Consider the following 27,798-nt stretch of genomic DNA (forward strand, 5'->3'; position numbering starts at 1 on the left):
CCCATTGCCGTCCCTAGATGCGCATAGATTGGAATTCATGTTTTCAATCATTTACGTACCAAATATTTCTAACAATGAAGGTTTAAGCAGTTTATCTGATTTTCAATGAACTGAATGATAAGCAAGGAATTCGTGAAATTTCGATGAAGAAAGCTTGGATTCGTTTGACATTGTTGTAGTTCTCTATTTTTTGATTTTTTGTTTTCATAATCATATAATATAATATATGTCATATAATTAATCAAACAAATTAAAATCATGTTGATTATGAAAACTAATAAGAGAAAAGTAAAAACACCTCTTTCTTGTTTCCTGTTTTTGTTTTTTGTTTTCTAAAAAATAGAAAACTGTAAACCATAAAAAAAAGATGCCAAATAAACGATAAGGCCTTATTTAGTTCACTTTATTTTATTTTATTTTCTTATTTGATCAGGTCTGGCTGCTCAGATCTGTTCTGGTCTGATTTTATCTTATTGTCATATTTGACCTTAAGTCTACGATAATTTGTAAGGAATAAATACATCAAGTGGGAACTTATTAGATTCGTAATAATGTGTTTTTTATTAATATGTAATTTTTATAACTTTTTTCATTACAAAATTAAAGATATTTTGCGATAAAAAATTGCACATAAAACGATAATCTGAACTTCGTTTTTCTGAAATAAGTAAAAAATAAGGTGAATTAAACAAGGCCTAAGTAGTCGTTACTCATTTGTGTAGTCAGCTACTCAGCTTGTTTAGCTTGAACAACCAAGTGATCAAATCTTGATTGCTAAATTGAACTTGTTGCTAATTGTACAGTTTTCATACTCCCTTCAGTAAATATGTAAATTTGAGATAGATTTCCCTTAGAAATTTGGGAATCAATCGTGAAGATAAACTGTTAGGAATAAGTTAAGATTAATTGTCCCAGGTCACCACAGATATATCTCATGGAAAATGCAGCACCAATCTAGTGCACGTATAAACGCAATGAAAATCCATGAGCAGCAATTTCATCTCATAGAATATCGTCTTATTTATCCAGCTAAATATTACACTAGTCATAACATTACATGCTAGAGTGGGGAGCTGATAGCACACAACAATCTACATAAAAAAGACAAGGAAAATGCTTGATTATAGCTGCTGATGCTATCACACTTGATGCACAAAGCAATAGCCGGTTGCATCTGCAAGTTCATCAATTTCTCCTGCATAGACGCGTAGTGTAGCTCATATTCTAAGTTATGACAGGTCTCAGTTCAGAACGGAGGCAATAGTTAAATGTGAAGCAAAACAAGACTCGAGAATTGTTCGGAGGTGTAGAAATCAATTATTTTATCACGGGAAAACTAGCTTCCTAAATGCACTAACTTGTTGCAAGATTAAAGCCCTAAACAGAAACCCTAGCATGTACTACCTCCGTTACATATTATTTGCAACGATTTGACATAAAGTAGAGGGAAAAAATGTCTAATTGTTGCAATATGCAACGGAGGTAGTATATTGTACTCCAAAGTTGCAAATAATAAAAATCGGAGGTAGAATATTTCTTTTTTACTAATTCCCTATTATACACATTATATATTGGTCTTTAAAATTACAGATTTTTACCACACCGAAATCATTTTCAATTAGCAGCCATGCATAATTTCACATCACATAATAACAAAATTACGAAAACTCCATATATATTCTTGTTTCAAAGGCTGCTTATGTGATACCCTTCCTCTTCATCACAAGTCAGATAAATAACAGAAACTCAATGTCTCTTGTCCCAAAAATCACTGCTCATGTTATGGCATCTTCCTCTCATCTCAAGTTTATTACGAGTATAAAAAAATGAGAAGTTGATCTGTTAGTTTATTTCTACCAGAGCAAACGCAATGTTATAGAACTGCCATATGCTCTCTCAGTAACTCATTAGCCAAAAAGGAACAATTGCATAAATCTCAAGTTATCTTCCTCCACTTTGTTTTTGTAAAAAATCAGTGAATGTCTGCTTTGTTTCATGAATTATATTCTGTCGAGTGAAACTAACATCGACTATTCGACTGCCAAACCTTTTGATTGCTCAGTCATCTAAATGGCACCATGTAGAACACTGTTCAGGAGCAAATACGTGAGAACTTTAAACAAAATCTACAAGTACATACAAAATACAAAGAACTTTGTAACTGTCAATGATCAAACTAACTGCCACAAAAAAATAATTAGTATTTAGACTGTTTGGGGTGTATTTGTTACCAAAGTGTAGCTGACTGGCTAACATCCCATTACCATTCCCAGGTACAATAGCCAGCAACTAATTAGTAAATAAACAAGAGGATACATAAAAATATGTTTAGAAGTAATTTAGAAACTCAAACATGCAGGTTCACAAATGATCTCGTTTACATAATCTCGTTGGTCAACTACAGAGTTTGTTTTATAAAGGTTTTTTTTAAGGGGATAAAGAAGCAAAAACAAAAAATTACCTCAACTCAGGCCACAGTAATGCTCAACTCGCCAAGCTTGGGACTATAGCCAGAACCTTCAAGGCTCAACTGCAATTTTCTATCCAAACGTCGAGAAGGAGCTATGCTCATTGAGGCAAAACTGAAGGTCGAGGTGAGGTGCATAGTACTAATAAACGTTTGACAAAATTCAAACCAACTCACACCCATTATAAGCATCAGCTTATTCGAATCCAGCTTTCTTCTTGAGATGATTCTTGAAGGCAATGATATCCCCTCCCCAACGAGTGACGGCTTGATTCTCACACACCCATATCTCATGGGCCACTTGGTTGATGAGCCTGAAATCGTGGCTAACAAGAACCATACCACCATCCCACTCGTTCAACGCCTCGGCCAATGAATCAATAGTCTCAATATCCAAGTGATTAGTAGGCTCATCCAGCAACAGCATGTGAGGCTGCCTATAAGCCAGCCAAGCAAAGATAACTCGACTACGCTGTCCATCAGACAAATTTTTCATAGGCATAGTCTGTGCTTTGCCAGATAGCCCAAACCTCCCTATTGCTGACCTCATTTTCTCTTCTTCGGTACCTGGATATTCTCGCAACATATATAGTAGAGCAGAAATTTCTAAGTCGAGCTTTTCTGCAAGATGTTGATGGTACTGGGCAATCCTCAAGTGATTGTGTCGCTTCACCGTGCCTTCAAGAGGAACCAAATCCCCTGTCATCAGCTTCAGAAGCGTACTCTTTCCAGCACCATTGGGACCCACCAGGGCAATCCTGGAGTCAAGGTCCACACCAAACTCGAGGTTTTTGTAAAGAATATTCTCTGGTGTATAGCCAAATGACACTTCCACAAACTGCAACACTGGAGGGGGAAGCTTTCCAACATCTGTAAAACGGAAAACAAGAACTTTGTCTCTGGAAACTTTCTCTGTCAGTCCTCCCCTCTCCATCTTTGCAAGTGTTTTCTCCTTGCTCTGTGCTTGACGGGCTAACTTAGCAGACCCGTGACCAAACCGAGCAATATACTCTTTCATGTTAGCAATCTGTTCCTGCTCCCATTTGTATTGTTTCATTTGATTCTCTTCAAGTTCAGAACGGGTCTGAACATACTGATCATAGTTTCCAGAGTAGATTGTCAACTTCTTGTTTTGCATGTGTATAATGTTAGTGCAGACACCATTCAGAAAATCTTGAGAGTGTGAAACCACAACAAGAATGCGATTGAAATTCTTCAGATTCTCCTCTAGCCAAACACAAGCTTCAAGATCTGCCATCAAAATGAACAAGCAAGGTAAATCAAACTTATTTCATAAAAAATAAGCGCAATAACACCGACACAATACAAGTTCCCAAAGAGAAATATAATTCAATTAAGCTAAACATATCTTATCACAACACCACCACCATATTATTAGTACATTATGTGCTGAAATTTTCAAAGAGTGCCCAAGCACGATCCAAGCGCACTAACAGTTTTGTGGTTAAGTGCCTAGGCCAAATCAAACTTATTTAAGCATGGTTGCCTAACATTGAGTCGTCATTCTACATTAATACATGGCCCAGAGCCCAGCTCAAAGTAACATTGCCATGTCAATGGGGACAGGCCAGCCCGGCTCAGTGTCATTTTTATTGTTAATATCAACAGCTCAACGTAATATGTTGACCAAGTATGTTTACAGAGGATAAGATTATCTAAATTGCACCGTCTGGCATATGAATCATCGCAAGATGTTCTCAAAGCATCATAACATAAAATGTTTGAGAAACATCTCTCCTTACTTTAAAGGGATGTGGAAGTCAATGTCAGACAAACTTGGGCATAAGAAAAATTAAGCACAAAAGAAGTACCATAAGATGAAGTGGTTTAACTTACCAAGGTGATTTGTAGGTTCATCCAGCAGTAAGATGGTTGGATTCATAAATAACGCCCGTGCCAATGCAATCCTCATTCTCCAACCACCAGAAAAATCTCTAGTCATTTTTTCCTGCATCATCTTGTCAAATCCAAGACCATGCAAGATTTCAGCAGCACGCTTTTCAGCAGTTGCTACATCAAGAGCTTCCAACCGCTCATAAATACGTTCAAGTGCTTCCCCACCTCCATCATCCTATAGGCAAAAATATTAATTCTGCAAGCCAATGATTATAATAAAATAAATAAAAAAATAATCAGGCAAACAATTAATATATGCAGAGTAAACACCTGTGCCACTAATCTTTCAACTTCTTGTTCTAACTTGATCCTTTCCTCATCACAGCTTATTACAGCCTTAAGGGCAGACATGTCAGATGCTTCTATCTCACTGCTAAGATGATAGATATCCATGTGCTCGGGAATTGGAAGCTCTCGGAGTCCTATTGCAGTAAGAAGGGTAGATTTTCCACAACCATTTAAACCCAGCAAACCATAACGTCTGCAGATGTGTAATTCCCAAGTAAAACGCATTACGCCCCGAGTGAAAAAAATTCAAATATAAAGATAAAAACAAACTTTAAGAATACAAGTTTGGGATAGCAACAAACCTTCCATAGTTCAGCTCCAGCATCGAGTCAACTATCAGATCGTGTCCATGAAAAGTAACTGACAAAGACTCTATCTGCAAGGTAGAGGAGTTCCATCATGACACAAAACAGAGAGCTACAGAGACATGAAGCAGCCACATGCTCAAAATACAAAAGCATATTATACATAACTTTACCTCCTAAGTAAGAAGGAATCACAAGGGATGACATTTCGGGAATATTCACTAAATTATAAGTTCATTCAATTAATCCAGCATCATAGATGGCAGAACACCCAGCTGACAGACGATCTGCTCGCCTAGGCATTGGTCTAAGTGCGGCATAGCTAACAAGAATAAGCTAGAAGTGAGACCAGCTAACCACATGATTTGTGAACATGCACAGAAAAATATATGAAAGGAATGACTCCATTAACAACTACATATTCAACAAAAGAAACTCAAAGGAATATAGACATGATTGCAAATAACATAATATATGCAAAAACTAATATGCAAGAAATGGATCAATTCCATATTCTCTTCACCGCATACTTCGACGGCTAACATATCATTCAAACCTCGCCATTCAATTTCAGATTAACAAACAAGAAAAAATCTTTTTTTTTTTTTACATCAAAATTTCATGAATTTTTTATCCCAATACAAACAAACCATAACAAGACGATGACTTTCAAATAAATTTGTTTGAAAAATAATCCCTTTAATTGATTAATTCAAACCCCTTATTCAGTTCAAGCAAATCCCAAAATAGACTTCAACTACCTAACATTAGTAAACTCAAAAACTCCTCCTAAAGCTCCCATTTTTATCCCAATTCTTGTAATTATAATCAAGAGCAACAACAGAATTTCACATAAATAAGAAATTCAGCACGAAATAGATCTAAAAAAAACATACCCTAACATCTCTTGACAAAGGATGCGAGCAAAGAATACCGGTACAATTCCGATCAGAAATCACCATATCTCCAACTGCTTCAGTAACCTTATCAACACTTTGAGCTGCCGCCTTCGATGAGGCAGGCGCTTTACCTCCTCTTTTCGCCGCCGCAGCTGCCTTCTTCTGAGCAGCCTTCTTCTTGCTTGCGTCCGACACCATTTTCAAACTACAAAATCACACAAAATCAATCAAAAATCCAAAATCAAAACACCACAAATCAGTCAAAACTACAAAATACATCAATAACAACAAATTCAAGCAAATTAATGAGTATATTACATATACAAACATACCAATTAGGTTACGGAGAAGATAGAGAGATGAGATCGGCGACAAAAAATGGAGGAGAGAGAAGATGAAAAAAATTGGGATCTAGGGTTAGGGTTTCCGACGGAAGTGGAATTATATCGGACGATAGAGGGAGAAAATAGAGTCCCAGGTGTGTGGATTATAAGGCTTGTTAAAAAGAGGGTTTTACAAGTGAAGGTGCTCAATTTATAAGTACCTAATCGGTGTCGTGGCCGACTTTTTTTTTTTTTTTTAATTATTCCCCTTAGCCTAGATTTTTACATCTTCTAGATATTTATTTTTTGCCACACACAATGACACAAAGTTGTATAATGACTATAATCTGGTCAATATAAGCGGTCATACCAAAGAATCATGCCCTCTAGGACGGTTGGTTACTTGTCAAACTAGAGCCTATTCTCATACTTTTATTTTCAGTTCACCTCCTAATTCTCTTCTCTTATAAAATATTCATTTCATTTCACTTCAACCTTTAAGAACAGGCCCTTAGTTGGTTTAAATCTTGAGATGTTATTCGAGATATGAGAATAGGGAGAGATTGTGGTTTTTGGAAGGTTATGATTGACACACACACAAAAAAAAATAAAAAATAAAAAAAATTCTAAAGTGATTGTATAGAGATTTAAGTAGGACGGATTCAACCTAACTCAAACTGATTCAATGAGATTGCTGAATTGAAAACTAAATACACCATCATGTGTTTATGTGTGTTTGATCTTCCTTAATTCCCCAAACTTCTTACTTACTCTGTTCTTTTTTACTTGACATGTTTCTTTTATCACACTTGTCGATGCACAAGTTTAACCATCAATAACTTTAATACTCTATAAGTAAAAATTATTAAAGTTATATATTGTGGTAGTACTTATTTAGACGATTCTAACAAGATCTTATATGAATATGTTTTTCTTTACCTATAATTCACAAAAGACAGTCAAAAGTGGGTTGGTGAATAGTGTAAAAGTCAAAGCGGGTCAAGTTTAAAAGAACGGAGGAAGTAAATCTTAAAATTCTTGCTTCGTTATATATATATAGTCATTACTTTAGCTTAGTTTGCTTCTTATTTTTTCTATGAGAAGGTTTTGCGTACAACGGACTCACGTGAGATCGGGATCAGTAACAAAAAGGTGCGGGTATGAGAAAGCTGATCAAAGCCCGCACACCAACATTTTATAAAATTAATAATATTGTCGTATTCCTGATAAAAATTATTTTATTCCTAACTAAAATAGTCTTATTCCTGATAAAAAAATATCTTATTCCTGACTAAAATTTTCTAATTCCTGACAAATATTAAACCAATTAATATTAATGTGATGCCTGACAATACTAATGTAATGCTTGACAATACTAATCTAATACCTGACAATAAACACTAAATACCAAACAATAACAATCAAAGATCAAACAATAAACATCTAGTACCTGACATTATTTTCTCCTTCACCAATGACCCTCTTCTTCTTACATGACTACAATATTTTCTCTCTCCTCAACCCTCATATTTCACATCATCTCTAACAAACTCCTACAGTTCATCATCAATTAACAATTCCACAATCAAATTGCACAAAATCAATTAATCAAGTTCAACCAAAACTACCGCGACAAAGCCGCCTCACCAAAATCCTCCTTATCTCGACCATTATCAATAGAATTCAACCTCCCCAAACTCAACTGAGTAGCAGCACGGATCTGGTCATTCTCTAGGTCATCTCGAAACTCCGAATTCGAAGCACTGATCACCAAAGCAAGTTGCATTTGATCATTCTTCATTATATTGCCGGCAAGTTAGGAGGTGCGGGAGAGGAGACGGAGAGTGGTGGAGGATCTGGCCACCGCCATTGTTGGGCGGCAGGAGAGAGAAAGGGGAAGAAGGAGAATGAAGATGGTGGAATTACGTGAGTCCGTCTCACCCAAAACTTTACCTGGCCTTTTTCTATTGTTACACCAATATTTTTCATCAATAAATCTGCTCTGTTGCTACTACTGCTGAGTGATTGTTGCTAATACAACTAGTGCCACGCTAGATTAGTTTGTTACAGGTTGTTAGAAGTTGTTAGAGTTTGTTATAAGCACTATTCTGACATGTAATAAGTTTGTTACTGTAAGTTTTCCTTTAAGAAACTTCTAGCAGTAGCTTATATATATTGCTCCTATAATCATCTTCATTATTCAATCATAATGAAAGCTCTCTTCTCTTCTCTCTAAAATCTCTCTCTATTTTCTCTGTTATGAAATGGCAGAATTCAATATGGTATAAAAGCAGGTGGATTTCCAGTGGTTTGTTGAATTCTGTTGATTTTGTTTGTTGATTTTTCTTCCGCAAATTCTAATCTCTGATTTTGTTTGAGGTATGAACTTGATTTTCTACTTCAAATTTTGTTGTTCTTAGATCAAATTTCTGCGGTTTTATCTTGAGAGTTTGATCATTTTCTTCCAGTTTATTTCTGGTTTATTCTGTACAATTTCCAATTTATTTCTAGAATTCTTTTATCTATTTTTTATCATTATCATAATTTTTGTTGAGTGCCTACAATCTGTTTGATTAATTGCAAATCAAGATGCCTGAGAATTTTTCGCAACCAACTCAAGATCCTACCAGACCATATTACATACATCCTTCAGAAAATACTAGTCAATCTTTGATTTCAGAGAAGTTTTCTGGTGAAGGTTATGGTGAATGGAAGCGCAGTATGATGATTGCTCTTTCTGCCAAAAATAACTTGGATTTGTTGATGGAAGCTTGGTTAAGCCGGCTCCAAATGATCCTGTATTTGCAGCCTGGAAGAGATGTGATGCTATTATCATATCTTACGTTCTTAGATCACTAGATAATTCAATTTCAAGAAGTGTTCTGTATTTGACATCTTCTAGAGAAATCTGGAAGGATCTAGAGGATAGATATTCACAGACTTCATGTCCTCAACTGTACACATTGCAGCAGAAGCTTGCTGATATTTCTCAAGGTGTTGATACTTCTATAGCTGAGTTTTTTTACTCAAATTAAAGATGTCACCCCTTCATAACGGATAGGAATCTTAATTAATGACGCAAAAAGTCTTTTCATCGCCCAGCTCGAACTGAAGGCGATGTAATCAAACTTATGGTTGACGCCGTAGAGAATATAAAGCTCTGGGATCAGATTAGTGAGATGAATCCTTTGCCTATTTGTTCCTGCAATGGTTGTACATGTGGCTTAACACAAAAGTTCTTGAAGCAGCAGCAAGAAGAACGACTTGTTCAACTGTTGATGAAGCTGAATAATAAGTATGCTAATACAAGATCAAACATCTTAATGATGCAACCTCTGCCTCCTATTTCTCTTGCTTACAGGTTACTTATTCAGGAGGAGAAGCAAAGAGAGATGAGTTCACTTGCTGATGAGACAAGCAAGGTTATGGTATTTACAGCAAATTCTCATAAGTATCAATCATATCCTAAATATCATCAACAGAATGCAGGAAATTCTCACAAATTTGTTGTTCACAACAAGAAGCTTGGTATTCCATTATTCAGTGATTATTGCAAGTTTCCTGGTCACATAGTGGATAAATGCTTCAAGATTGTTGGTTACCCACCTAATCATCCAAGCAAGTTCAAAGTAAAAAGGATTGCAGCACTTGTTCAAGGAGATGATGAGTCTCAGGAAGCAGACACTGATGATGCTCAGGTGACTCATATTTCACAAGAACACTACAACAATTTTCTGAGATATATGCAGACTCAGGAATTTGATGCAAGTTCTGGAGGTTCACTTGCTCAGACTGAGTCAGGAGCTTATATTGCAGGTACATGCCTTATTACTTGTTCAAATTCTAGGTGGATTATAGACAGTGGAGCTACAGATCATATATGCTCTAATATTGATTTGTTCACTGAGCTTAGACATTTTGATAAATTTCCTAATACAATAACTATTGCTGATGGAAAGAAGGTAGTAGTTAATCATATTGGCACTATTAAGTTTGAGAATGGAATTCAGCTTGATAATGTGCTTCATGTTCCTGGTTTCAAGTTCAACTTAATTTCAACTCACAAGTTGTGTAAAGACTTGAATTATGAGGTTACTTTTACTCATGATAAGTGTTTAATTCAGGATCCAATTTCGAATCAGTGCTTGGTTCTTGCTAACTTGAATTCTAGATTGTATGATGTTGATGAGGTTAATCAAGGGAAGGAACAGGACAATTCTGGTGGTGCTGCTGTTTCTCTTCAATCTTGCTTAGAAGAAGCCAAGTTGTGGCATCTTAGACTAGGACATCTACCATTTAATAAGTTGCATCTAGTCAATAATAATTTTGTTTGCACAATGGTAGTGACATTGTATGCTAGATTATAAAGCTAGGCAAACTAGATTACCATTTTCTTCTAGTTTTTCTAGCAGTACAAGATGTTTTGAACTATTACATGTAGATACATGGAGTCCATATAGAGTTAAAACTCATGATGGTTTTAGTTATTTTCTCACTGTGGTAGATGACTTCTCAAGACATACTTGGACTTTCTTAATGAAGAATAACACGGAAGTTGTTTCTGTTTTGTGTAATCTTGTTACTTTGATAGAAACTCAATTTAGTTCTAAAGTTTTGTGCATTAGATCTGATAATGCTAAGGAACTCTGTGAGGGAGATATTTTTGAGTTTGTATCATGAGAAGGGGATTGTGCATCAGAAGTCTTGTGCTGAAACACCACGGCAAAATGGTGTAGTGGAGAGAAAGCACAGACATTTATTGGAGACAGCTAGAGGGCTCTATTTTCAGTCTAGGGTACCTATGAGATTTTGGGGAGATTGTTTGTTATGTGCAACTCATTTAATAAACAGGATACCTCTTAGTAGTGTTAATTTCAGCTCACCATATGAGAAGATGCATGGAAGAAAACCTCATATGGAGCATTTAAGGGTGTTTGGTTGCTTGTGCTTTGTTTCTACACTGAAGAATGACATAGCAAAATTTGACCCAGAGCATCACCTTATATTTTTCTGAGGTATCCACCTGATCAGAAGGCCTATAGAGTCATGAATTTGGAGACTAAAAAGATTATAGTCACCAGAGATATTATTTTCTATGAGAAGCACTTACCTTTTCAGTTTGATCCTACCCTTTCTAAACCAAAATCTTAGATTTTCTTACCTGTAAACACACTTACTGATTTTGATTCACCCTATGATATACCAGAACCCTTCTCTTTTCCCACTGATTCTGATAACATTACATAATCTATCTTAGAGTCTACCCCAAACACATCACCTCACCCAAACACAGATCCTACCCCAAACACATCACCTCACCCAAACACAGCATCTACTTCAACCATTGTTCCTGTATTAGACCTTAATCCAGTGACACAGTCAACCAGACCAAGGAAATGGCCTTCTCATTTTGATAATTTTGTCTGTATAGAAGACTCAGTGTCTGAACACTGGTGCAACATTGTAAAATTTGATGTTTTTCCTACAGACACCAAGGTTTTGATTAATACTCTCTCAAGTTAATGAACCAGTCAGTTATTTTGAGGATTCTCAAGATCCTGGATGGGTTCAAGCAATGCAGAAGGAAATTGATGCCTTAACTGCTAACAATACATGGGTGTTAGTTCCTTTGCCTAAAGAGAAGAAACTCATAGGGTGTAAATGGGTATTTAAAGTCAAGTTAAAAGCAGATGGGACTGTTGAGAGGTTAAAGGCTAGACTGGTAGCAAAAGGTTTCACTCAAAAATATGGGATAGACTATTTGGAAACTTTCTCTCCTGTGGTCAAAATGACTACTAAAAGGTGTATTCTATCTTTGGCAGCAAGTCAGTCTTGGAAAATACATCAATTGGATCTTAACAATGCATTTTTGCATGGTGAACTCCATGAAGAAGTGTACATGAAGGTTCCTGAGGGAATGTAGAATCATGGGAATTTGGTATGCAAGCTAAAGAAGTCTTTGTATGGGCTTAAACAGGCATCCAGGCAGTGGTTTGCCAAACTGATTGCAGAATTAATTAATATGGGATATAAACAATCCAAAAATGATTACTCTTTGTTCTTGAAACAGTCAGAAACTTCTTTCACTTTGGCAGCAGTTTATGTTGATGATATCATAGTGACAGGCTCAGATTCTGCAGAGATTGAGTTTTTTTAAATCTCATTTGCATTCTAAATTCAGTATCAAGGATTTGGGATTGCTGAATTTCTTTTTAGGGATTGAAATTACTCATCTTCCTGCTGGGATTCTTATGACACAGAAGAAGTTCACCAGAGAACTCTTGCAAGGATGTCAAATGGACATTTCCAATGTGGATCTGACTCCTCTTCCTACTTATCTCAAGCTGCAAGCAGATGTTGGTGAATTTTATCATGATCCTGAGTTGTATAGAAGTCTGGTGGGTAAATTGAATTTTTTGTCTCATACAAGGCCTGATATTTCTTTCTCAGTTCAGACACTCAGTCAGTTTCTCAGTCAGTCTAGAACTCACCATGCTACAACATTAAATCATGTCCTGAGATATGTTGCTCATACTCAAGGACAGGGTATTTTACTCAGAGTTATAGATAAGCTTACTCTTTAAGCTTATTCAGATTCTGATTGGGCATCCTGTCCCAATACAAGGAAGTTGTAACTGGTTACATTCTTTTGTTAGGAAACTCACCTGTTTCCTGGAAATCTAAGAAGCAGGGCATAACTTCTAAAAGTTCAAGTGAAGCCGAATATAGAGCCATGGCTGGGGCTGTAATACCCCGTATTTTTATGTATTTTTATAAAGTATTTAAGTATTAATAAAATGTATTGTCAAGGGCTCAAGTATTTTAACTAAATATTTTAAAGGGTTAAAGTATTTTAAATATAAAGTTTTATAAAAGTAAAATATGTTTTGGGCCAAACTAACGTTTATTAATTACTGGGCAATGTAAATTATTCCTACATACTCTTATTGGAATAACCCATTCCAAAACCCATAACTTAAGCCTTATCCCATAACTCAAGCCCACATTTTTATAAGCCCAAATTTAACCCTACACTCTCTACTCTATAAATACCTCATGAATCCCCAAAAATTTCCCACACAAAAAGGTTAGTCTTATTTTCTCTCTCCTTTGTTTTATTAATTTGTGTAATTATAATTATTGATTTATGGGTTTTGATTTTATTGTTTGAAATTAATTTAATTAGTATCAAATTATATTTTGATGATTAAACTTTATAATTTCAGATTTTATAAATGTCATAATTTTCAGATTTTGTAAATTTTATAACCTAGGGTTTTTAATTATTGAAAATCATGATTTTAGGGTTTTTATGAACAATTGATTTAGAGCTTTTATAGTAATGATATTTTAAAATTTTGGTGATTATAACTACTGATTAGTTTTACTTAATTCCAGATTATTTTGAACGCATAAATTCATGTTTTAATAATTAGATTTCCGTTCGTTAATATTAATCCCGTATTAATCCCGATCAGGTTCTGAACTCGTCCGATTTTGATAAAAAAAAGTAGTGTTTTCCATGTGGAAACAACGTTTTAAGAAAACTCACTACCTTTGGTTGTGTGAACACCATCCTCTCGTGGCCAAATTAAGCTTCTAAGTATGATTTTCGGGCAGTTTTTGATTTTTAACGAAGTTTTTTTTATGCTTTAAATTTTATCCTTGAGTTTAAAAGGGTTAAGAGATAATTTAATGTTTCTATGGATAATTTAAGTATAAAGATGTATTTTGATGAATTTTTAAAGGGGTTTTTTATTAGTTTAAAATGCTGGAATTTTATTTAAAGTAGGCTGGAATTTTATTTAAAGTAGTATAATTGTGATTTTAATAAAAGGGTGTGATTACCCATTAAAATGAGTTTAATTAGGGGTTTTTAAATAAGTTTCAGATTATTTTAAGTAGTCTAAAGTAAATTTAAGTTGCTGGAAATTGTGTATACAAGGAGAATTAATATAGTATTATTGTCCCTTTATGTAGGAGACTTAATTCGGGAATTTTTGTAGTATAATCGGCTACTTTAAGGGCTTATTTGAGGTACGTTCGCGTACTTAGCATATTTTGATGATGTAGAATCATGCTAGGCTTGATTTCAATCAATTACAAGTAGTATCATGCTAAAGTTTACGTATGGAATTGTGAAGTATTGGTGTTGGTGATTGAATTGTGAAGCATGAATTATTTGTGATGGTCTATGGATTTAAAAATTAGATTTTGGCATGATTATATGGACTATACTTTTAATTATGGCATGTTAGAGTGCATGTTTAATTAAACTACATGTTTAATATGGCTTGGAATACTGTAAAGGAATTTTATTATGGTTCATATAATTTTTTTATCGATGGTTTAAGCATGAGGAAGGAGCTATATAAGTGTCTATGTACACGAGGAATAAATTGTATGTTGGTGCCTTTGTGCACTTAAGGTGTTTTTAACAGCGAGGGATAGGATTTTTGGCACTTTATGCGTTTAAGGTGTCTTTGACATTGAGGTAGAATTAAAAGAGGTTCAACATTAAATAATATGTGGTCACTAATTATTCAAGAATTAAATTGATATGTTTGGTTGATTGAATAATTATTGTTGATTGATTTATTATACTTTGAGAGTCATCACCAAGTCCAATAACACGTAAATAATGTAAAGTGAAAGAAATTACGCACCAAAACTCTTGGAACGTATATACCTTGAGTATGAACAATGGGGGGAGTTATGGGGTTTTATATTTAACCATAACTTCTAATGGAGTACAGGATGTTGTACATTCCTTTTTATTTATTATTATGCGCAGGAATTCCGACACCTTTGAGTGGTTTTGTCGCTGGCACGGTTAGCTCCCGTGTCAGTTAACCTCAATTTATTTGGGGGAGGTATAGTTAGAAACTCGTTCGATGCGTAATTAACGCTAAATGAATTATTTAGTGTCTAGTTAATGTGTCTTGTTGATTGTTGTGTGTGCTTGTAAACAAGTGCAATGAGGTAAGTGTGTGTCTTTGATGGTTGCCTTAGCGGTTTTCACGGTGGCGGTAATATCTTAGATACTCCTATTTAAATTTTTAAATAGGGCAAAACAGGTATTTTAAAAGAAAGGAATTTCTAGGGTGTTACAGGGCAGCATCTGAAGTAGCCTGGCTTGTCAGATTATTGCAAGAGATGGGAATACAGGATTTACAACCTGTTACTCTCAAGTGTGATAATCAAAGTGCCATACACATAGGAAAAAACCCTGTATTTCATGAAAGAACAAAACATATAGAGATTGATTGTCATTTTAATCGAGATAAGGTTTTGAAAGGGTTGTTGGAGCTCACTTATGTTGCTAGTGGTGAACAATTAGCTGATATTCTGACCAAGGCTTTGCCAGAGAAGCTGCATACTAAGCTCAAGTCCAAGCTAGTGCTGTCTGCAGATGACATACATCCTAGCTTGAGGGGGGATGTTGCTACTACTGTTGAGTGACTGCTGCTAATACAACAAGTGCCACGCTGGATTAGTTTGTTACAGGTTGTTAGAAGTTGTTAGAGTTTGTTATGAGCTCTATGCTGACATGTAATAAGTTTGTTGCTGTAAGATTTCCTTTAAGAAACTTCTAGCAGTAGCTTATATAACTGCTCCCAATTTCTTTTATTTTATGTATGGAACTTGTTAACTTTGTAGATTAAAATATCATTGTCCATTAATGAATTTACATCACACTCTCTTTCCTCATATCTTAGTTCATTATTTTCATCCCCCCTCTCTCTCTCTCTCTCTCTCTCTCTCTCTCTCTCTCCATTTGTTATGGATAATTCCTCTTAAGAACCCTAAAAACAATGATTCTTCACTCGTCAAATTAAACTTGATAATTTCTTTGGGTTATATAATCGATTTTAGGTTTTTGTCATCAACTCTCTTTATTATAACTAGATAATCCCAATATAATTTAATAAATCCAATTATTTTTTTCTGTATGAATCAACACATTTTCTCCTCTAGGGTTTTTTCAAATGAATAATTGTTTTTTTTTTTAATCTTTGCTTTTTAACAAAATTTGATACATGTCAGATCCCAAGCTTGTTCACTTGTCAAATCTAAAAATTTCCTTGGATTTTTTTTAGTTTAATTTTTATTTTAATTATTTATCATCAACTCTATTTATTAACCAGATTCCCAATTTAAGTTAACAATACCAACTTTCCTTTTGTGAATTGACACCTTTTTTCTCCTAGGGTTTCTTTGGATTTTTTTTTGTACAATGGTCCTCTTACAAAGGGAGGAAAATAGGGGAGTTTTTTAGAATTTTCTTTTTTAAAAAATAAAAATCTTTAAAAGGGAGGGTGTTGTACCACACTGCTTATACAACGGGTGTTGTTGATTTTTTTTTGGGTTTCTCCTATAAATTACAATTCTTAATCTTTGCTTTTCTGGTATACTTCAACAAATTCGATTGCATTTGAGATCCCAAATTTGGGTTCATCTTATTCATCTCGATCTCCACTTTTTATCGCATATTCTAACTCGTCAACTAAACTTTATATCTCCTTCAATTGGTAGCAATTCACGTACATACTATATATCAAAATTGTGAACGAGGAAGAAATTATGATGGGAGTCATGATTATAAACCCTAATATTTAAAGGCTCGTTGCATTTGCTCTTAAGTTCCAACACCTAACTACTCCAATCCTAAAAAAGAAGTGATTTCTAATGATGAACAAATGAGGAGGAAAATCCACCATATGAGATCTCCATCAAAGATGAAGTTGTTAGTCAACTACGTCTAAGGTGATGGTGTTTAAAGTGATTACGATGATCAGTGGCGGATCCAGGATTGATTGATAAGTTTTCCTATCCTCGACCACGTATAATATATTAGACAATAGCTTAGCCAAAGCTTTAATAATGAACCAAAAACAGTTACATAAAAAGGTTCATTTTATAAAGTAATACTTCTACAAATGCATATTACAACAAAATAAAATTTAGATTTATTACAATTTTTCTCGACAAGTTTTCATATTTTGATGATGATTTACAGTATCATTCATGCCAACATTATTAAAAATAATCCAAATCTATCGCTAGATACATACTCAAGTAATCTTTGAACATTTGATCTCCCATGCTATTACACAATTTATCTTTCTCTTAGCTTGCGTCATTCCAAAAAGTAATCTTTCTACACTTGTCATTGCAACGAGAAGAATCAACACTAACTTCAAAAGTAAGTAGACTTGATCATTTGTTATAAACTCTCCCGTCTCAACAAGTTTCATAGAAAACTCACTTAGACTTTTCAAAAACCAAATCTCTCATCATTTCGAGAACATCAACGGTGAAATTTTCAATGAATGCTCAAAAATATTAACTCGAAGCTTGAAACTCATCAGGATAAAATTGTGCAAGTTGAACTAATTTTCTTTTCAAATGAAGAAAACTAATTAGCAGGATTAAAGCAAGACATACACATAAGTAGATCCTTACTCACCTCAGTATATCGTTTCAAGTTCTTGTGATTGAAGGTCAATGACACTAAGAAAAATTTCAACTCGAAAATGATGAAAATTTGTCACTTGTCGACCTTACCTCTAAACATTTTTCTCCCAAGAATAATATATCATCTTTCCATGTGTGGAACCTAAATGCATATTTAACCATACAAGAAGCGACTTTCTCCATATGATAATCCTGTTCTTCACTTTTCATGCGTCTTTTAAAAATTTAGTCTTGGTTAGATCAACCATCACCATTACATGTACAATTTCTTGATCATGTTTTAGCAATGCCACATTCAACTCATTTATAATTCCAAATATAACAACCATCAAGTGTGTCACAAAAACAAAATCAAATGATATCTATCAACAAGTGTGTAATAAATTGTGCTTTATTTGAATCAATTGCATCAGATACCCAATTGACAAATTAAAAGTATGGTAGGATATATATCAAGTGAATCAAATGACATCAAGTGACAAAAGTATTGTATGATATAAATCAAGCACATTCAAAATAGTTTTAAATTAATGTGAGATCCCCAATGACCTACATAAGCCACGTTCTTGATTTAAAAAAGTTCTTGATTCAATACTAAATTTCACTCATGGATAATGCTTCTACAACCCATTAACACTATTTTTCTAGAATAAACTCTTTCCTCTTAGTGAATTTCCCACAAATTTCAAGAGAGATGCAAGTACATCAACAAAAATCCAACCATAATCTGAGTTTTTCTTAGCAAGATAAACTTGTGGCAATTAAAGTTGATGAGAAAAGCAATGGACAAAGTATGCTTGGGGAAATTCATTCAAGATTAAATTTTTAAGGCCATTATATTGTTTGAACCTTGCATATTACTTGCCCCGTCATAACCCTGCCCTCAAACTTGAGAAAAAATCAAAGAGTATTACATGAGTAATGACTCAATAGTAGGTTTAAAAGTCAAATAACTAGTATGAGAAACATACACAATATCGAGAAAACACTAACACACTTCCCCCCTTTTATTAACATTAACAAATCTCAAACAAAGTGCCATTTGTTCCTTATCGGAAACATAAGCAGATTCACCAGTAAGAAAAAAAAAATTAAAAAAAAAACCATCAATTCAAATTCTTCTAGTATGCTTAAGTTTTTCTTTTGTACCGGCATTAATTTTATCTTTTCGGGACACTTGGAGAACTAAGTTGACTATGGCCTGGCTTTGGAATGCTCAAGATCATGGTTTAAATTCAAAGAAAAGCCAATAGCTTAAGAAAGCCTCTAATCAATGAACTTAGTTTTTCATCATGACCATGAAAAGACAACTCTTAGAGCCTGTTCTCTTCAGCTTATTTTCAGTTCGGTTCAGCTCCAATAAGTGCTACTACTACTACTACTACTACTACTACTACTACTACTACTACTACTACTACTACTACTACTACTACTACTACTACTACTACTACTACTACTACTACTACTACTACTACTACTACTACTACTACTACTACTACTACTACTACTACTACTACTACTACTACTACTACTACTACTACTACTACTACTACTACTACTACTACTACTACTACTACTACTACTACTACTACTACTACTACTACTACTACTACTACTACTACTACTACTACTACTACTACTACTACTACTACTACTACTACTACTACTACTACTACTACTACTACTACTACTACTACTACTACTACTACTACTACTACTACTACTACTACTACTACTACTACTACTACTACTACTACTACTACTACTACTACTACTACTACTACTACTACTACTACTACTACTACTACTACTACTACTACTACTACTACTACTACTACTACTACTACTACTACTACTACTACTACTACTACTACTACTACTACTACTACTACTACTACTACTACTACTACTACTACTACTACTACTACTACTACTACTACTACTACTACTACTACTACTACTACTACTACTACTACTACTACTACTACTACTACTACTACTACTACTACTACTACTACTACTACTACTACTACTACTACTACTACTACTACTACTACTACTACTACTACTACTACTACTACTAACTACTACTATACTACTACTACTAACTACTACTACTACTACTACTAACTACTAATACTACTACTACTACTAAAAAAACTAACTACTACTAACTACTAACTACTACTAATAAATAATAATAATAATAATAATAATAATTCAGTTCAGTTTAGTTCAGCTCCAATCATTCAGTTTAGTTCAGCTCCAATCATTCAGTTCAGTTCAGCTCCAATCAGTTCAGTTCAGTTCAGGCAGTTCAAGTTCAACTTCAATTAGTTCAATTCAGTTCAACTCATTTCAGTAAATGAGAACAGGCCCTTAAAACAATAACTACATCTGATGGTTTCGATTAAAGCTTCTAATCTCTTAAATTATGTACTATATTCACTCATACTTTTTGTCGTTTGTTTTGATAAAGCAGTGGTAATGCTACTCTTTTAATTCATGAAAAATTTATAGTAATCACAATATTATTGATCATCTAAGGGGTTAGGCGACACAACCTCAGCCGATTGACTACCAGCTGTGACTCCTTACTTTAGGGGACAATCCACCTCCATTTCCCCTTAAGATCTTAATGCCCCTTCGCCGCCTAAGATGAAGAGTGTCTTAGTCAAAGCCTTTGATGAAATAAACAAGCAACCTAGTGGAGAAAATAAAAGCCTGTCAAAATCTATTTTACCTTCAAGGCGTAGATGATTCTACGTGATTAAAATGCTTCCCATCAACCCCGAAAGGTGTTGCACAAGATTGGTTTTGCCTTCTACCAACCGAATGCATAAACTATTTCCTAACATTTAGCTTGTTGTTTGCGGGAAAATTTTCCTAGAACATCCAGCCAAGAAGACTAGCATGCAGATAGACAAAATCTAGAAAGCAGAAGATGGATTTTGATCCTATGTTCATAGATTTAACATGGAGAAAATTCAGATTCATGGGCTATCGGATGAAATTGCTTTGTATGAATTTGTCCGAGGATTGTAGCAGGGCATATGCAAGTTTGAATTGATTTGGAAGGGTCTTATGACACTTACAAACTCTTAAGAAAACCAATCTTTTATTCCTGCTATCGAAGTCTATTTGGCCACCAAAGCCGAGGAAAAAGGGAAGAAAATAGAAAAGAAACAAGGTGGAACTTTAAGTAGTAGCTGACACACCATCAACTATTGATTTGAGTGCAACGTGTACTGTTAATGGGTATTTTGGGCATCAAATTGAGACATTTCTGATAATTAAAGGGCAATAATAACAAACGCTACACCCTAATCAATAGTTGGCGGTGTTTTTTTAGTAGTCAAAGTTTAGGATGTTAATTGAACCAGACTAGAGGCAGATATCAATCATCGTATTGCGTGCACTTCCTAGCTTGTAGCACTAGCCAACCTCGGGAAGTCCTGCTCTTTGCTCTCTCTTATCCTAGGAATTGGAATTCCTAAGAAGATAAGCACCTGTCATTTGATTTGAAACAGAAAAAATCTCTCTGTAAGGTGAAACCCACCAAACAGAGAAACAATGGCTGCCATGAACCACCACCATTCATCTCCATTGTTGCTGAAAAACCCTCCTTATTCTCAAACTTCTCTCTTCAATCCTTCCTTTCCCATTCAATTCCATAAATACCCACTTCGAATTTCTTCTGAATTAGCCCCTAAAGCTCGAATTATCGCCCGCCGCAAGGAGACTGTTCCTGTTCACCAGCTTCAACGCCCTCTTTGTAATATTACTCTATTTCCTTTAATTTTAATGCTTGCATTATTGATTTCTGTTCTTGGGTATTTCTTATTTTGGGTTGTTGATCGTTTGCCTGTTTTCATTGGTATCTTACTGTAATTAGGAATTTGATAATCATGTTTGTTAAAGATATCTTCAATGATTTTATTAATTTATTTATTTATATGTTTGTTTGTGGTGGAGTAGTGGAGTATATGAGCTTGCCGGCAAGTCAATACTCAGTGTTGGATGCAGAGAGGATAGAGAGAGTAGATGATAGTACATTTAGGTGCTATGTCTACAGGTTTAAATTCTTTTCTTTCGAGGTTTGCCCGGTTTTGCTTGTTCGTGTCGAAGAAGAGCCTAATGGATGTTGTATTAAGCTCTTATCCTGCAAGGTCTGACTTCTTCTTTGCCCTTTTGTTCTATTGCTAGCAATGTCCACTTTTTTGTATGCATTGGTTGTGTGAATTGAGGCTATATATGGTTCAATTGCCTTGATTGATGGTCTTTGTTAGTGTGAAGTTGACTAGATTGTCAACCTTATAATAGACATTTTCAAAGAATAGAGGGGTTGTCGCTTACAAGTTACAATTTGAATAAACTGCCATTTAATTACTCATTATGTTAATAAGCTTAAAGTGTATCCTATGCATAACTCATTAGTTGCATTCTTTCAGAATTTTGTAAAATTTATTATGACATTTAGTCATTTGTTTGTTAATGAATTATGTGTTTATTTAGAGCTACTTTGTTTATATACAAAGCTCATGTGTCTGTAGTTTGGCCTTTTGACACTGGTGGACATGGGCTTTTCCTTATCGTGTGATATTCTTCATGACAGTTGGAGGGATCACCGATCGTGGTTGCGCAGAACGACAAATTTGAGGGTAAAAATGTTCTGTTACAAGATTTCCTATAGCATTAGTTTTCATTTACAGCTCTAAGCCATCTTCCTCTTGTATATGAATTGCTTTGAAATGCTTGAATATTTGTTTCTGTGACCATTAAGTTTCGTTTTTTATGTGTATACCTGATCTCTACTCCAAGGGTTCCCTGTTAAATTGAATTTTCTAAGATTCTTACTGTTGGTATGAAATATTGACTGAGCCCTCTGGGTATTGATCTGGTCTGCCTAGGCATATGCCTTAGCTGTGCTTTTTTTAATTGATTTTTGTTAACCTATAAAGATTTTGACCACTATTATTGGAAAGGCCAAAGCGCTCCTCTAGGTTTGATGTAGTACTATCCTATTTTGGAGAACTTAGTCTCACACAATGCAATTGATTTATTTATTTTTTGGTACATGGAATCAAAATTAGTTGATGCATAATAAATTGCAAGAATTCAATCCTAATAACTAAGCTTCACTTAGCCACTTAGGTACCAATTGGGTGTTTAGATTGCTTAGGTAGGTGTTTAGAATGGTTACACAATTATTCAACCTAGCAAAACACCCCAATATAGCGTTTCGTTTCATTTGGTTTTTTCGGGATAATTTGGATAACTAAGCTTTGTGGTCTTTTAAGAATGATTATAGTTGAACTAGGATTGAAGTAATTTTGGATCAGTAGTTCAGTGTGCATCTATGTTCAGTGAATCTTATTGGATAAGTTTTAAGTCTTATTTTTGGTTATTATATTTCTTAGGTGTGTTGTTAGCCTTAGTTTTAATTGTATATTTATAATTCTAGATCAAAATTGGTTAAAGTCTAAGTTATCCTTCTCCCATGTAGATTAACTCTTAGGTGAGTAAAGCCTTAAAAATAATTTGAGATCCCTCATATGCGAGCATTAAGATAAACATGAGTATTTTTTATAACTTTTTCATCAGTACTGGCTATGCTACCTCTATCTTGTAACATTTGCATTTGCATGGTTGACAAAACTTATTCGTGAAGAAATTAGTAAAAGGACTGAAGGCCAAATGGTACGTTTAAGTTTGTAAGGTCTATCTAATAGTCTGATAATGAATTTATTGGCTCCAGAAATGTAAACATGAGATGTTGCCACTACTACTCTGCTTCTATAGGTGAACACATTATCTGGTTATGAATGTAGGAAAGATGCAAGTGTTTAATGTACTGGATAAATCCGGAGGAATAAAAGAAATATATGGAAGGGGTACAAATTTAACTTTCCTTGTTTCCCTTGGAATTTTCTTGTATATGAAGGTATTTTTTGGGCTCTGTGAAATTATAAGTTGGACACTTAAACTGGTTATGGAACTGCCTTGTATATAAAGGTGACAAAACATTCCCGGAATAAGTGGAGAACAGTTTTTAAACTGTCTTTGGCATGTTTTAATCATTATATGCTAGTTTTGAGTCCTTGTGTCATGCTATTTCAGGAATGCGTTGACATTGGTTTGGTATGGGAATGCAGCTTCCATGGTGAATCGTATATCTTGTGGTGTGGAGCAAAGCAACTCAGAAATACAGCAGCTCACTTCTGATGCAGTCATTGAGGTAATATGCCTTTCGAGATTATGTTACAATTCTTACCCAACGGTCTAGGATTTGCACTCATTTTCTCCTGGATTTTAGGTGAGCATTGATGTACCTTTTCCATTTCGAGCAATTCCAGTACAGATGATTGAATCAAATGGAGCACGAGTACTTGAACAAATACTTGTGATTATGCTTCCTCGATTTATGGCACAGGTTTGTAAAGTTAATGCTGAATGTGCTTCCATTGGTATTCTATGTAAAGAGTCATTTCAAATGTGCTCCTTCCATCTCACTTTCCCATATTTCAATATTAGTTAATTATTATCTATTTCCTTGTTTGGAATAAGTCTGCCCAATGGTAGATCTAGGATTTTATGCCAATCAATCAATAACAATGCTTTGTTTAAAAAAAAAAAAAAGATACTTTATACGGAGTAGAGAGTCAGTCTAGGAGTAATAAATGTTACTCCATCAATTGCTTAAATTTTTCTTTACGTTTCATATTATGCACGATGATTATAGAGACCACGGCATGAGCTCTCCAAGGCATCCTACAACAAGGACTTGCATCAGACTAGTGAGCATATGAAGGAAGATGCAAGATTAATGGGAAATTTGAGTATAAAACACCAAGTATCATGTAATTCTATAGAAAGCAACTAAAAAGAAACAAATTTAAGAGAATAAGCTAGAAGCACCAAGAATGGGGATAATATCACAAGAAAGAAAGACCACTTATCAAATACCCCCAACATACTTTTTTGCTCATCCCCGAGCAAGCAAAATAAAACATAGAACAAAGACTAGATGCAAGAATATACACTAAACTCACTTTCGCAAGAATTGTGGTTGTTTTTAACAAAAACAAGCCTTGTAAACCTGTACATCGCTATGGAGGGAAAGTATACACTCACGAGGTTTCCAAAGAGTTTAACGCACAACTCTTGAGTAAGACAACCAAATACAAGAAGTGGTGAAGAAAAAGGATGGAGGGAAAGTATACACTCACGAGGTTTCCAAAGAGTTTAACGCACAACTCTTGAGTAAGACAACCAAATACAAGAAGTGGTGAAGAAAAAGGAAGCAAACAAACATAACATAAAACATTTTTGAACTAATTTAAGAGGTAAGCATAGATGTATGACAATTTTTCTAAGCAATAACAGTAAGCACGTTATCAAATGCTAAAGGTTGATTGAAGGATAAACTATGCTAAGTGTAGAGAACTCGAACAAGCTCCACCACTCCCACATTCCAAACAATCCAACCACGTTTTTTCATCTAGATTCAATTTTGCCCTTCAATGTAACTTCTTGTGACTCCATGAAAGAGCTGGAACAAAGATAGGAAATTAGGAGTAAGAGGAACCCAACATCTTACCGAGACATGCTTATTCCATATGCTTGAAATCTAGTTCCCTGCACCGACTATTTTCTCAACCAATATAAGGACTAAAGGACTTTATTGGGTTGAAACGTAGGCTAAGGAGAAAAAGGTGTAGAAAAATTTAGCATAGCCTAATTGTGAAGCAAAGGCCGATCAACCCTCAAATTCAGCATCAAACTTTCTACCAACTTTCAAAATTCAAACAATAATAACAAAAACAACAAAAACTCCCTCTTATTTGCCGAAAGATACTTTTGATACTTTTCCTTTTTCCACGCACTTTCTCATTTTTTTTTTCTTCTTTTTCCTTCTTTCTCATTTTTTTTTTATTGAATTTTCCTCGTTAACTTTGGACAACTTTTTCTTTCTTGTGCACTTTGATTGAATTCATAATCTCAATCTTGATTTCCATTCAATTCCTCTTTTATGACCGAATAAATTAGCAACACAAACCTTTATGCCCGAATAAATTTACTAAAACTAAGGGTGAAAGTAAAACAAATTACTACCATTAGGGGTTTGAACCATTAAAACTCACATTAGGATCAATTACTATCCCTAGGGCTTCATCTTACCACAAACCCGTAAATTTAGGACAATGGGCCCTTACGAGTTCGGGACACAAATTACCTTTGCATAGCCATATCTTAGAGTCGACCAACGACATTCCAAGAGCGTGCAAACTCTTAATTCTTAGGAAGAAAGGTATTCAAACATATATTTTTCTATGTTCAATGCAAATATGAAACATAACAATATTTACAAGGTTTTGCTTAAAAGGAAATTTTAGCATTTTCAATTTTTTTCCCATTCATATTTTCTTTATATATTAAAGATGTATCAAGCAAATGCAAGCAAGCAACTAAACTTTAAAAGCAAAGAATTATGGAAGTTGTAGTGCATGAATCATGTAACGTCAATTAATCCTCAATTTAAAAATAAGATCATGACAACATAGCCAATGATCAACCACTAATCTCAAATAGAATTTGTAATCAACATTAAACCATTTAACTTCCCTCAAGTATCCGAGAACTAACAACCACAAGAATTATTAAAGGAGTTAAGGTGGAACGATCTCACCAAATGTGCTTCGTAATAAAATTCCATCAATGCTTTTGCTTCTTTGAGTTTCAATTTGACTCCAATGGAATTTTCTCATTGCACAAAAGAATAGAGAACAACAAAACTCCAAACATAAGCGGTTAGTTACTAAAATATTTTTTTTTTAAAAAAACCACACTAGGAAAGACTACTAATAAAAGGGACTCAAAGAGCCTTACACTACTCTAAAAGAAAAATATAGCTACGAAACCAACCAAAACAAAGCTAATAAAAACTATTTGGATTTAATGGGTTTGGATTTTGAAAATTGAGAGAAAAGATAGAGAACATTTATCAAAATGCGTTTTCAAAAAAAAGAAACATTCATCAAAATGCAAGTCTTTGATTAAAAAAAAATTTCATTGATTGAAATGGGAGAGAGAGCAAAAACACCAACAAGCTTAGCAAGTATGCCCGCATGGGAAAAGTCTTCCCAAAAAGGTCCCCAATCACCCCAACAAAACAAGCCTTTAGATAAAAACATTACAAAAACACCCCATAGCTCGTGAAAGATTTTCTTTTCCACAATTTTGTTCAGAGATTGGTAAATTTTATCCTTAATCTCAGCACATAATCAGTAGTTTGTATTTTCTGGCTCTCATATGGTTTGTGTACTCCAAGTTTGTTGGTGAGCTACGGGAGCATATCTTGTCTTAGTCATAAATATTTATGTTTTTGCTCTTGTTGATGGTGGTTGCCCTTTTTGCTAAGTAATGCTTTATATCTTAAAAATTTAACAGTAAGTGTTCTTAGAATTACTACGTAAGAAATATCCTTATTAGGGGAATTGGTTTTGCACTTCCTTGAATCCGTATCCCACCATATAATTAGTTCTGATGTTTGGCTTTCCTGTATTAGTTGTAAAAGTTAGACTGATCACTTACCTTTTATGGTTTGTACAGCTTGTTAAGGACTATCAAGCATGGGCTTCAGGGGATACCTCAAGGCAACCTCTTGGAACTGGTCAAATTTAACTCTGGAAGTCATAATACTCTTGTTCATCCAACTCCTACCCAGTGGAATACGATCTTTTTCTAATGTCTGATAACTTCTTCTAGACAATGGAGGAAGAACATAAAGATGTCGGGAAATTGCGTGGAGTATAGTTTTAGTAAAAATTAGTAATAACAAATTAAGAGTTAAATCTCGTACACGTGTATATTGTTGAAAGTGTCAGAACTCTGGAGTAAAAGCCCTGTTATGTTGTATTTATTCTAATGATACACTATAACAGTCATTTTGCTTTGGCATTCAAGAGACAATGTAGGTGGGCATGATAAATTGTTGTTGATTTAGTGATTTGAGATGAAATTCGCATTCTATTACCTGGAACTGCTTGGCCTAGTGCAATGCGCCTTTAATCATGTGATTGTAACCTTCTTGATTGTTTGCATTGTGGTGCATCTATTGG

General features: G+C 34.5%; 3 protein-coding genes across 5 annotated transcripts; 2 read left to right on the plus strand and 1 right to left on the minus strand.

Annotated features, from left to right (window-relative positions):
- Positions 1 to 2,144: 2,144 nt before the first annotated feature.
- LOC110730925 (ABC transporter F family member 1-like) lies at positions 2,145 to 6,444 on the minus strand. 2 transcript variants are annotated; one of them, XM_021910756.1, is made up of 6 exons: positions 6,209 to 6,444; positions 5,874 to 6,081; positions 4,975 to 5,048; positions 4,655 to 4,865; positions 4,325 to 4,559; positions 2,145 to 3,718 (listed from the first exon to the last, which is right to left on the minus strand). In XM_021910756.1, the coding sequence occupies exons 2-6, from the start codon at positions 6,072 to 6,074 to the stop codon at positions 2,664 to 2,666; spliced, it is 1,776 nt and encodes a 591-aa protein (XP_021766448.1). In that variant the 5' UTR covers positions 6,075 to 6,081; positions 6,209 to 6,444; the 3' UTR covers positions 2,145 to 2,663. The 2 variants fall into 2 exon arrangements, with proteins under 2 accessions (XP_021766448.1, XP_021766449.1); XM_021910757.1 differs by lacking the exon at positions 6,209 to 6,444 and adding an exon at positions 5,151 to 5,299 and having other exon boundaries at positions 5,874 to 5,989.
- A 5,330-nt stretch (positions 6,445 to 11,774) lies between these two features.
- Positions 11,775 to 12,783, plus strand: LOC110730797 (uncharacterized mitochondrial protein AtMg00810-like). The gene is made up of 2 exons (XM_021910620.1): positions 11,775 to 12,118; positions 12,381 to 12,783. The coding sequence occupies exons 1-2, from the start codon at positions 11,775 to 11,777 to the stop codon at positions 12,781 to 12,783; spliced, it is 747 nt and encodes a 248-aa protein (XP_021766312.1).
- An 8,269-nt stretch (positions 12,784 to 21,052) lies between these two features.
- On the plus strand, positions 21,053 to 27,719 carry LOC110730926 (uncharacterized protein SYNPCC7002_A1590-like). 2 transcript variants are annotated; one of them, XM_021910759.1, is made up of 6 exons: positions 21,064 to 21,452; positions 21,656 to 21,846; positions 22,293 to 22,338; positions 23,833 to 23,915; positions 23,994 to 24,110; positions 27,290 to 27,719. In XM_021910759.1, the coding sequence occupies exons 1-6, from the start codon at positions 21,251 to 21,253 to the stop codon at positions 27,359 to 27,361; spliced, it is 711 nt and encodes a 236-aa protein (XP_021766451.1). In that variant the 5' UTR covers positions 21,064 to 21,250; the 3' UTR covers positions 27,362 to 27,719. The 2 variants fall into 2 exon arrangements, with proteins under 2 accessions (XP_021766452.1, XP_021766451.1); XM_021910760.1 differs by lacking the exon at positions 27,290 to 27,719 and having other exon boundaries at positions 21,053 to 21,452; positions 22,231 to 22,338; positions 23,798 to 23,915; positions 23,994 to 24,058.
- Positions 27,720 to 27,798: the final 79 nt, after the last annotated feature.

This window comes from Chenopodium quinoa, unplaced genomic scaffold (genome assembly GCF_001683475.1).
Source record: "Chenopodium quinoa cultivar QQ74 unplaced genomic scaffold, ASM168347v1, whole genome shotgun sequence".
Taxonomy (NCBI): Eukaryota; Viridiplantae; Streptophyta; class Magnoliopsida; order Caryophyllales; family Amaranthaceae; genus Chenopodium; species Chenopodium quinoa.